Below are 9,805 nucleotides of genomic sequence, written 5' to 3'. Positions count from 1 at the left end.
GGATATCTCAAAAATGGCTGCAGTTGTGTTCTCTGCTGTTGTGTGAGGTGAAAGATGTTTGACTGGTCAGTGGAGGAGAAGTGTGAGGAAAGCAGCCGCTGACACAACAGCATACCAAATCTGCTGGAATCCACAATGTGCAAATAGGAGTCAGCAGCTTTTACCTCAAAAATCATGCCTTAAAGGAATACTTCACCCACAGAGAAATAATTTGTGTATTAATTACTCATCCCGTGTTATGTTGAATTTTTGTAGAAAACATTGTTTTTCTCGTATGCCTCCGTAGTGAACGAAGAATCCAAAACTGAAGAAAATTCTTCATAATTTGAAGTAAGGGGGTCCAGGTTTAACAACAGCAAAAATGTGTCAGAACATCAGTTTACAAAGTGTTACACAATAAGATCAAATAGATTTTTACCATAATTTGGGAGCAGTGCTGACAGCAGCAGTGGAATGTAAATAAATACATGTACACAAGTACTGGATGTAAGAATTTACAAATCTGAGTTACTTGTTTTTGAATATTACTATCTGACGCCACTTCATTTTTCTCCACCACATTTATTTAACTATTATTTACCAATTAAAACATATAATGAATTTATAAAATATGATGCATTGTTAAACATATTAATAGCCTATAAACTGGTGAAAATGAGCTCCACCTGGCAAAGACCAGTATTTTGTATTGAGTACTTTTTTTAAACTGTAATTAGCTACATGTTTTAACATAACTTACATGATTCACTTAAATACAAATTTAATAAAAGTAGCTAAATAAATTTTGCTACTTTTATTTTAGTAAAACATCCAAATATTCTTATTATTAATATCGTTATTAATGCTGTTATTATTATTAATCATTATCATTGTTATTTTTTATAATAATATTATTCATAATTATAATAATAATTTATAATAAGATTATTGTTGTTGTTGTTGTTGTTATTGTTATTGGAAGAAGAAGAAGAAGAAGAAGAACAAGAAGAACAAGAAGGTTGTTTTTTTTTTTGTTGTTTTTTTTTTTTTTTAGGGAAAAAAAAATATGGTACCCTGTTAGTTTAGGCTTTATCAGCTGTGCATTAACGTTTTCCTTGATGGCAACAGGCCCGACTGACTGAGCATCGATGCGGATTTATTATTGTGTCTAACAGACAAAATGTTCTCGTCTATCGGCATATTGTGTCTCTGTCCAATGGCATTTTTAAGGGATTGTATCTCACAAAACAAAACACCAAACTTCATGAATATTAGAGTACAAAATCGGGTATTACATGGAAAACGTTGTCACTCATTTTGAGCACGCATTAGGGGAAAAAAAAACCTCGAACAACTTTTTTGATGTTTTAAATTAAATTTATTCAAAAGACCAACAACTTAATGGACGGGAGTAAAATATTGTGCTCATAGACAATATCACTTATAAACAAACGTATACAACACTTCTCCACAAAAATGTGAAATATCATACTTTACACTTCTTTACATAGGCTATAACTGCAATCAGTACAATTTTCTTTCTCTAGAAATAATTCCTTAAATAAACTGGGCGCTGCTGCTGGCTGCGTCTTTCAGCGCAGCGTGCCTCGGCGAGAAAAGTGCAAATTTAAGTCCAGTGTGTTATTCATAGGGGCGCAGGGGATCTTTATTTCGATTTATGCATCTGTTTTGTTGAAATGAAAAGAAATGCCCATTGCTGTTTTTAAAGTGCAACTGACAGTTTAGAAGGGAATGAAAGAGAGTTGTTGTTTTTTACAATAAAAACAAAACAAAATAAAAAAAAGAATCATATTCTTCAGCAACTTATAGTTTCCCAGAGTGCGTCCATATTCAGATGGAATGTAGTGCTCTTTTTTTTTCTTTTGGCTTTTTGTTAAACTCAGGGATGTTTTTTTGCAAAAACAATATATCTAATTTAGTGGCAATTTAGTCTCATATTCAGCCTTGGCTGTCTTTCCTTACAGTGACTGAAAGGTGATGTTGACTCATTGTTCTCTTTGCAGATTCTTTGCTGGTTTTGTAGAAGTGTCGGTATTTTGAGGCGCAGCAGATAAAGACAGATTTTACCATTTGCATAAAAAAAATATGGAAACAGTTATGGTTATTTGCATTTGAAACAAACGAAAATGCCTCCAAAATCACTGGCAAACTTTAATTTAGCATGATTTTTAAAAAGCGTGCCAGACCCCAAAGGCCATTTGGAGCAGAGAAAACATTGTTTTATCTGCGTGATTACTGTCAACATCAACTAAATACATGTTGTTTTTTCTCTAATATTTAATGATGAAACATCAAACAAAAGCATGAATCCCCCTTAAGTCAAAAAACAATATTTCAACTGAGATTTCTTTTAACTTTGGAAAATTTGGTGCCATGTTTCAGACGCCTTTGGGTCAATAAAATGTAAAAATGAAAGGTTCAATAAGACTAAATGACAAGTTTTCTTGTGTACATAATTTAATGTCAATGAGCAGCCTCTCTGTGGGCATGAAACCATCTCAGTCATTATTTTTGCTCGACTCTTGGTCGCTCTGGTCGTCGGTGAAGCACACGTCCACATCACTGTCATTGTCGCTCTTTTGCTCCGCGTCCTCGAACAAGCCGCCCGGTTTGTCGTCCAGTTTCTTGACGCTCTGCCCGGGATGTCTGGACTTGACGTGCCTCTCCAAATCCCGCCTCCGCACCAGCACCTTCCCGCAGAAGTCGCACCTGTAGGGCGTGTTCCCCTCCGCGTGGAGCCGGATGTGTTTGTTGAGGTTGCTGGGGTCTCCAAAGGGCCTGAAGCACACTTTGCATTTGAGCGGCTTGTAACCTGTGTGAGTCCTCATGTGGATTTTCAGGCCGTATTTCCTTGAGTACAGCTTGCCGCAGTACAGACACAAGTGTCCCTTTTTTGGCTTGCCAGAGCCGGCGTTGCTGGCGCTCCCGGTTGGCATCGAGTCCAGTCGCGTCCGGTTCTTCTCCGCGGCTATTTCAGACAGCTGCTGCGTGTGCATGGCGATTTCACGGTCTATGTTGGTAATTGAGCCCAAATCATGATTCAGTGAGGGCGCACCGAAGTAGGACATGGATTCCGGGTACTTGAGGAGGTTGCTGAAGTGGAATTTGAGTGGGTAGTAAGGTGAGCTGTACAGAAGCTCGCCGTTATAAACAGTTAGGGGCATGAGTGGGATGTTACAGTCTCCACCGTATGTCTTGACACCGTCAAAGTGAGGGAGAGAGAACCGCTCAAAATGGAGTCCGGGGGGCATCTGGGGGTAACGGGATGGGGACAGACCGGAGTGCATCCGACTTTCTACGTGCTTAAACGCTGACGTCTCCTCCACATGAGGCAGCAAAGGGAAACCCCGGATTGCGTTTGTGCATGGCACCATTGGAGATGCGGTGTCCATAATCGCAGGTGCGCACTTTGGAGGGTGGCTCCCTCCTCCATTTAGAGTCTCACCTACATTGCGGATTGGTTTCATGTTTCCAATGAGTTTGCTGAATCCTAAACCGCTCAGCTTCCCGTTTGCGTCCTCTCTGGATGCGTCTGGGACTTTTGAAACGCCTGTTGGTTTGAAGGCAGAGCGCACACCCGGGTGGAAGCCCATGCTGCTCAGCACTGAGGATGTAGCGCCGAGGCCAATGATGTGTCCTTGGTTTCTGGCTGAGGTGACGCTCATGTCGAGGGCCCTGTCCTGTTCCTCTGAGCTGCTTTTCTTTGACAGTCCCACTTTGTGTAAAAACGGCGAGGAGGACACCGCCCGCCTGCCAGAGTCTGAGATGGAGGAGTTGCTGTGCCCGCTCCTCGGAGAGGTGGAAGTGTTGGGGATGTCCCCAGACTTTGGCGACCTGCTGAAGGTCTCCGTGCCTCTGGCCTGCTCGCTGTTCACAAAGCCCCGCCCGTTGCTCAGGGCACAGTGGAAGTGGACGTGGGCCTTGAGTGTGTTCGGGTATTTGAATATTCTCCAGCAGTACCAGCAGATATAGCGCTCCTCACCTGTGGAAACAACAGCAAACACAACATTAATAATCACATGGATTAGAATAATTTAGTCAAACGACACAGCTTGAAGCCAGACAGTACAATAGTTATTGGATTATACAATATATTCCAGTGCGTAAAATGCCAGGTCCGTGCGTAAAATGAAAATAACAGGTCTGGCAACCCGTAGGGAAAAGACCTGTGAGCGTCTAAGTCACCCCCTTCTCCCCAGTACTTACATGAGTATACACAGCGCGAGCACATAACGTGAATAGAGGATATAAAAAACATACATTTTGCTGTGCATAAAAGGGATTATCGTATCAAAACATTGTATTAAAGCATCGACGCTCCCTCGAAAATGTCCCTTTACAGAGCATTACTTTCATCAGTCACTGCTGCACATCACCTGATATTTAAATGTAAGGATAATGGATGTGATCCGGTTTCTAAGATCTGGTGCCAAATGGCAATAGACTCAGGAGGGCATTTCAATGACCCCCCCCCAGCCGAGCACTCAGTGGTTAATACAGATGTAATGATTTTGTAATCCTCATACGGGCCATTGTTTATGATCGCCATCAAAAGAGCAAACGCCCTGCCCAATCTGGCGCTCACAAACCGATGCTTTGAATGCGGGACTTTCCCCTCTCTGTGCGCTTTCCCGTGGAAGTGACAGCAGCTGTTGCTTGAAATCGCAAGTCTCCAGAAACAATGGCGGCGGCCCATCTGTTGACGCCTAATAATGGGAGAGAGCGTATGTCCAGGAGCGCACACGGTGTGTTGGGTCGGAGAATCAGGGCAATATACACCCCATATAAAAGTTAGCATTCATTAGGCCACAATACCTTGACGCACCCACCTAATTTACCGTGAAGCACTTGTTTTTGAATTTATTTGCTTTTGAATACATGAATATTAATGACGCGCTGACATTTGTTCACCTCTGTCTCCCGACTGAATCACCAGCCTCTTCTTCTTCCATGGTCGCACAGACACGTCGATTTCTGCTTTTTAATTGCTTTTATTTTAGTGTGCTTCAAGCACCGTAATTACTTTTACTACATCTATTTTTTTTTTCTCTCGACGCAGGTTTGATATCATTTGAAGCTTTGCCGTTTTGCTTATACATTTATTCATTTGATTAAGAGGCCTTTCCAGCCCACAAAAAAATGTAATCCAAAATCATCGTCGTCTATTGATGGAATTCCCTGCAAAGTGTCAATTGATATTAATCTTTATTCTTTCTTTTTAAACGGATTAGTTCCTGTTGAGCTGGTGTTTTGCCAAGATTAAGGATTAATCCCCAAGCGCAACAGCCAAATTATCATTACCAACCCAAACAAACGGATTACATTTCCAAACACTGAGTGACGACAAAATTCATCCAAACAAAAAAATAATAATCAAAGAGAATATATATGGTAATTAAAACTGAGATTAGGTTATAAATCCTCGTCAGTTGTATTTTATGTCCCTACAATCGGATTCATTTTTGCTAGTCAGTATTACATTTTTGGTGTCCCACATCAGATCATTACTGTGTAATATTTAATTCCTTTATTAAAACGAATTATACGTTTTAAACCAAAATAAAATTATTCACACATTTATTTTATTTTTATTTACTGTAAAAAAAAAAAACTAAAAAAAAAAACAAGTGTGGTATATTCGGGATTTTGTCTTAAATAAGTAAAAAAAATGCTGAAAAATAAATAGGCTGCCTGAGGAAAAAACAACATCCAATTGATTTCCATCTCTGAGCGATAAAGCAGAGACATGAGATATTGGCAGTCATTTAACTGAGCACTGATGGACCTTTCAACATGTCGATGTTGTGTCATGTGTCAGCCCTCTCCGTGAAGCTGAGGGCATGCCCACACTTTGTTGCATGACACCACAATAAATAGTAAACATCATTATGATAGGAAAATAAAATAAAAAGAATTAAAAAAAAATAGATCGATAAAAAAAAATTCAACGTGCACGTGTTATTTGGATTATTATTAATATAATATTTAAATCTTCAGTGCTCCTCGTATGTTCACCGAGCTGCAGTTATAGTCTCATTTTCCTGTAACAAAATCATTTTATTTCCAGGCCACAGGCCGTTTGCATTATTATAAGCAGTCTGATTTACCTTTCTCGTCGTGCGTCGGAGTGGCCGTGGTGGGGATGTCGTACCACTGGGCCAGAGTGTTGGAGTACCAAACACTGAGCTCCTCTCCTGCAGGGATTTCTCTCAGCACGCGGTAGAAAATCTTTACACACAAAAAACGAGAAGAGCGGCAGAGAGGATGAAGTTAACTGAATTATTCAAATGTTTGGAATATAATCAGACTTTCGGAGTGTGATGTGGTTAAAATATTCACCTGTCCGCCAGGTAAATCCGACACAGCCTCCAGGTTTTGCTCTTGACTGTTTCTGGCGGCGCGGATCAATCCGATCCAGTCTGGCACGGGGCAACCCGACTCATCCACGAACTCTCCCCGAACCAAGCGGATCTGAGCCAGCAAATAAACCATCAGAATTTGCATGAGATAGGAATGATGGAAATATGATCACCGAGGCTCTTAAACACATCTCCACACAGAGGCGAGCACAGAAGTCGAGACTAATACCTAAAATAATATTTAATGCAGCACATTTTCCGATTTTTCTTTCCAAATTTTACCAACGAATCCTTCTATTTTTTGTTTTAATTAATTGTTTATATTTATTTTTTAACGAATTTCCTCACCAATATCGTCGCCCGTCATGTCTGCCTGTTGTATTACCTGGAGGTGCTGCTTCGGCCACGCATGACCAAAATGCGCTTAATGCGTCTTTATCCGCTCTGCTGATAATTTACTAAAGAGAATGACACTCGGGCCTAATTGAGTTGATATGGGAAACGAATTTGAGGAGTGTCAGAGCGTTTCTAAACTGTTCAAGGACATTAAAGATCGAAGCGTGACATTTGACACAGAGATTGCACCTGATGATCGCCGACAGCCCCGGGGGCCAAGCATTTAGACGCATCAATCACAAAGCGCTGACAGCTGCAACAATAACAGGGTGCGGTTAGAGATGCACTTAGAGCCGCAAATTGTTTACTCCTGTGCGGTTAAAAAGAAATGCGTTTGAAAGTTTGATTTCGTTTAAAGTTTGTATTTTTTTATTTTTATGTCTTGGGAATTTTATTTATAATCTATTTATTTGTTAATTTAAAAAAAGAAAAAGAAAACCACGATCAGAATCACAGTACACATGAATTGATTTCTTTTAATTTTATATTCCATCAGATTTTTTTTATTTATTAGCATTTTTCATAGCCCCCGGCTGCGGCTGCGGCCCCGGCCCTCAGTGGCATCTTTCTGTGGCCGGGTTACATTAAAATTAAACGGCTCATCGGGATAACAGGCCTGCCAGGCGGTGAAATGTGAAGCGGCTGAGGGCATGAAATCCCACACAGCGGAGCCGGGTCGCCCATTAGGCCGGTTAAGTAGAAGCACAGACTGACAAGTCGGCCACTAATGGAGCTCAATTATTTCCAACTTGACAGGCCAAACCAATTAATAAGCGAAGGCCCGATGGAGTTTGACAGTGCAGCTTTAAAATCCAAATCAGTCCGCTCGTTTTTAAGAAGATACAAGCTTAAATTTTAGGGGAATACAAAACAGTGTGATTCGATATAACGAGTGTATTTGTTTTTAATCGGTGCGGAAAAGAGAAAAAATAATTTGTTTGAAAAAAAAGTTTTAAGAGTCGCTAAATATGCGACATAGACGCTTAAATTTAAAGGGAATACGAATGCAGTGTGCTCAGATATTGTGGGTGTTATTTTTGTAATCAGTGCGTAAATTTTGCTCACAAAAAAAACAGATTTTTTTAAAGAAAGTTTTGGAGTAAATAAATTGGCAATAAATTAACACATAAAAGTTGATATAAAAATTAAGCAATGCAATCTTAATTCAAAGCTTTCCGATGCACCTGATTAACCCGAAAAATATTTCAAAACAGGACCCTTTTTTGCTCTGCAGTCAAAAACATGAAATAATCCTATAATTTAGCCTTTTATTTTTAAATTTAATTAAGTGTTTTGTTGTTTTTTTTAAATTGTAAGTGTTTTCAACTTACTTTCTTCTTGGGTCCAACTTCCTTACGATCCGACACATACTTCCCGAGTTTGAAGACTCCCGGTACCGGTCCTATCCGGAGCCCGGCCGGGATGCTGCAGTCCGCAAACACACTGACGGTGGTGGACGCCCGGGTGGCTTGCATGGCGTGGGGTGAGATCAGAACCATGAAGACTGATGGAGACCGAGTTGGGGAGAGTGCAGGGAGGAAGGAAGGAGGAAGAGGAGGAGGAAGAAGAGAGGATGAGGACCGGCCGATATCCGCCCTCAAAGTGACGCGGTGGCGTTATGCTCCCCGGCTTTTCTAGTGATGGTGCAGGCAAGGTACCCCCCTCCTCCTCCCCTCCTCTCCTCACCACTACCCTCCACCCCTCCCGACCTCTCCATCTCTGGATGCAAGTGTGTGCGTGGGAAGGGGGGTGCAGAGAGGTGATGCTGTACTATAAGGTAGTTTAAAGGGGGGAGAGGAGAAGGGGGAGCGGTCCTGAGTTTGCAGGAGTGTGTGTGTGCGTGTGTTTGTGAGTGAGTGTGAGAGAGTTGGGCTCTCCCAGCAGCTGTGAGGAGAGGGGAAAACGGGCCGGCCTGGTCACATGGAGACTTTCCCTCACCCCGCCGCATAATGAATTGCTCCAAAACGGTCAAGAGACACAAAGGGCCAGGCGACCTTCCCATCCCCAAAATCCAATTTGTCAAGGGCAGAGAAAAGAGGGAGCAGAATCAAAGGTCCACAGCGACCATTAATCCTCAGCATGTGGCTTTGTCCGGCAGACAGTTCCGATATTTTAACTGACAAATCCACTGTATAATTTATCCATAAATCCTCACCCTTTTCCATTCTTCCCTTTCAAGCCGGCTTTTGGAAATCAGCGGCTACTTTAAATCTACTTGGTTGCCATTCTTTGGGGTTTATAGACTTCAAAGCGCTTTCTTCTGCCTCCTCCTTTGTTTCCTCAGTTGAACAAAAGAGCAGGAAAGTTTAGAGGACTTGTTAACTTCTATTGACTCTCGGCGTGTGCCGGGTTGAGATCAGGCAGGTACTGAAAAGGAACCAGCAGCAGGAAGAGAGGAGGAAAAAAACATCAGCATCTTCCCAACGCACACACACTTGTGGTTTTCTTGTCTCGTCGTCTTCTCTCAACACGTATACGCTGCTGCATTATTAATGTGCGAAAGTGAGATGGAAATACTCAAGTAATTTAATGATTTTTTTGTTAATAATTAGTGCTTTTGTATTATACGATAGTTCACTTTTAGGTATGAAATTATTGAAATATTAATTTCTATTTCTTTAGTTGCTACTTTTTTTAAAAATGTGACAGAAATGCAGCAACACAACAACTGGACAAGTGACGAAATCACATGTAGCAATTTTTTTAAAATTAAAGTTTAATAAAATATTTTGCATCATATTCTCATTTTAAATCCATAATCATTCCCAAAGTCCAAAAGTAACTATGACAGATATTATTGTGATGACATCATTTATTCAAAGTGTTTGTTTAATTTATTGACTTGAGTGTCTTGAGTGTTTTAAGTGTCTTGATTGACTGATTGACTGATTGATTGATTGATTGGTTGATTGGCTGATTGATTGATAATATCAAAATAAAAAAATATAAAGTTCAGTCCTCTGAAAACCATGCATCTATCTATAATTGGGTTCATGTAGCCTAATTGAAAAGTAGGTGGATTTTCTCAGATGGATCATTTAATCCTTCCC

General features: G+C 40.7%; 1 protein-coding gene across 1 annotated transcript; it reads right to left on the bottom strand.

Annotated features, from left to right (window-relative positions):
* Nucleotides 1-1,334: 1,334 nt before the first annotated feature.
* Nucleotides 1,335-8,360, bottom strand: prdm13 (PR domain containing 13). The gene is made up of 4 exons (XM_042489171.2): nucleotides 8,087-8,360; nucleotides 6,340-6,471; nucleotides 6,108-6,228; nucleotides 1,335-3,982 (listed from the first exon to the last, which is right to left on the bottom strand). The coding sequence occupies exons 1-4, from the start codon at nucleotides 8,252-8,254 to the stop codon at nucleotides 2,499-2,501; spliced, it is 1,905 nt and encodes a 634-aa protein (XP_042345105.1). The 5' UTR covers nucleotides 8,255-8,360; the 3' UTR covers nucleotides 1,335-2,498.
* Between the last annotated feature and the right edge of the window lie 1,445 nt (nucleotides 8,361-9,805).

This window comes from Plectropomus leopardus, chromosome 11 (assembly GCF_026936395.1).
Source record: "Plectropomus leopardus strain MGB_pleo_1.0 chromosome 11, ASM2693639v1, whole genome shotgun sequence".
NCBI lineage: Eukaryota > Metazoa > Chordata > Actinopteri > Perciformes > Serranidae > Plectropomus > Plectropomus leopardus.
The sequence above is the reverse complement of the archived record's forward strand: the minus strand, read 5'-3'. Positions and strand labels throughout refer to the sequence as shown.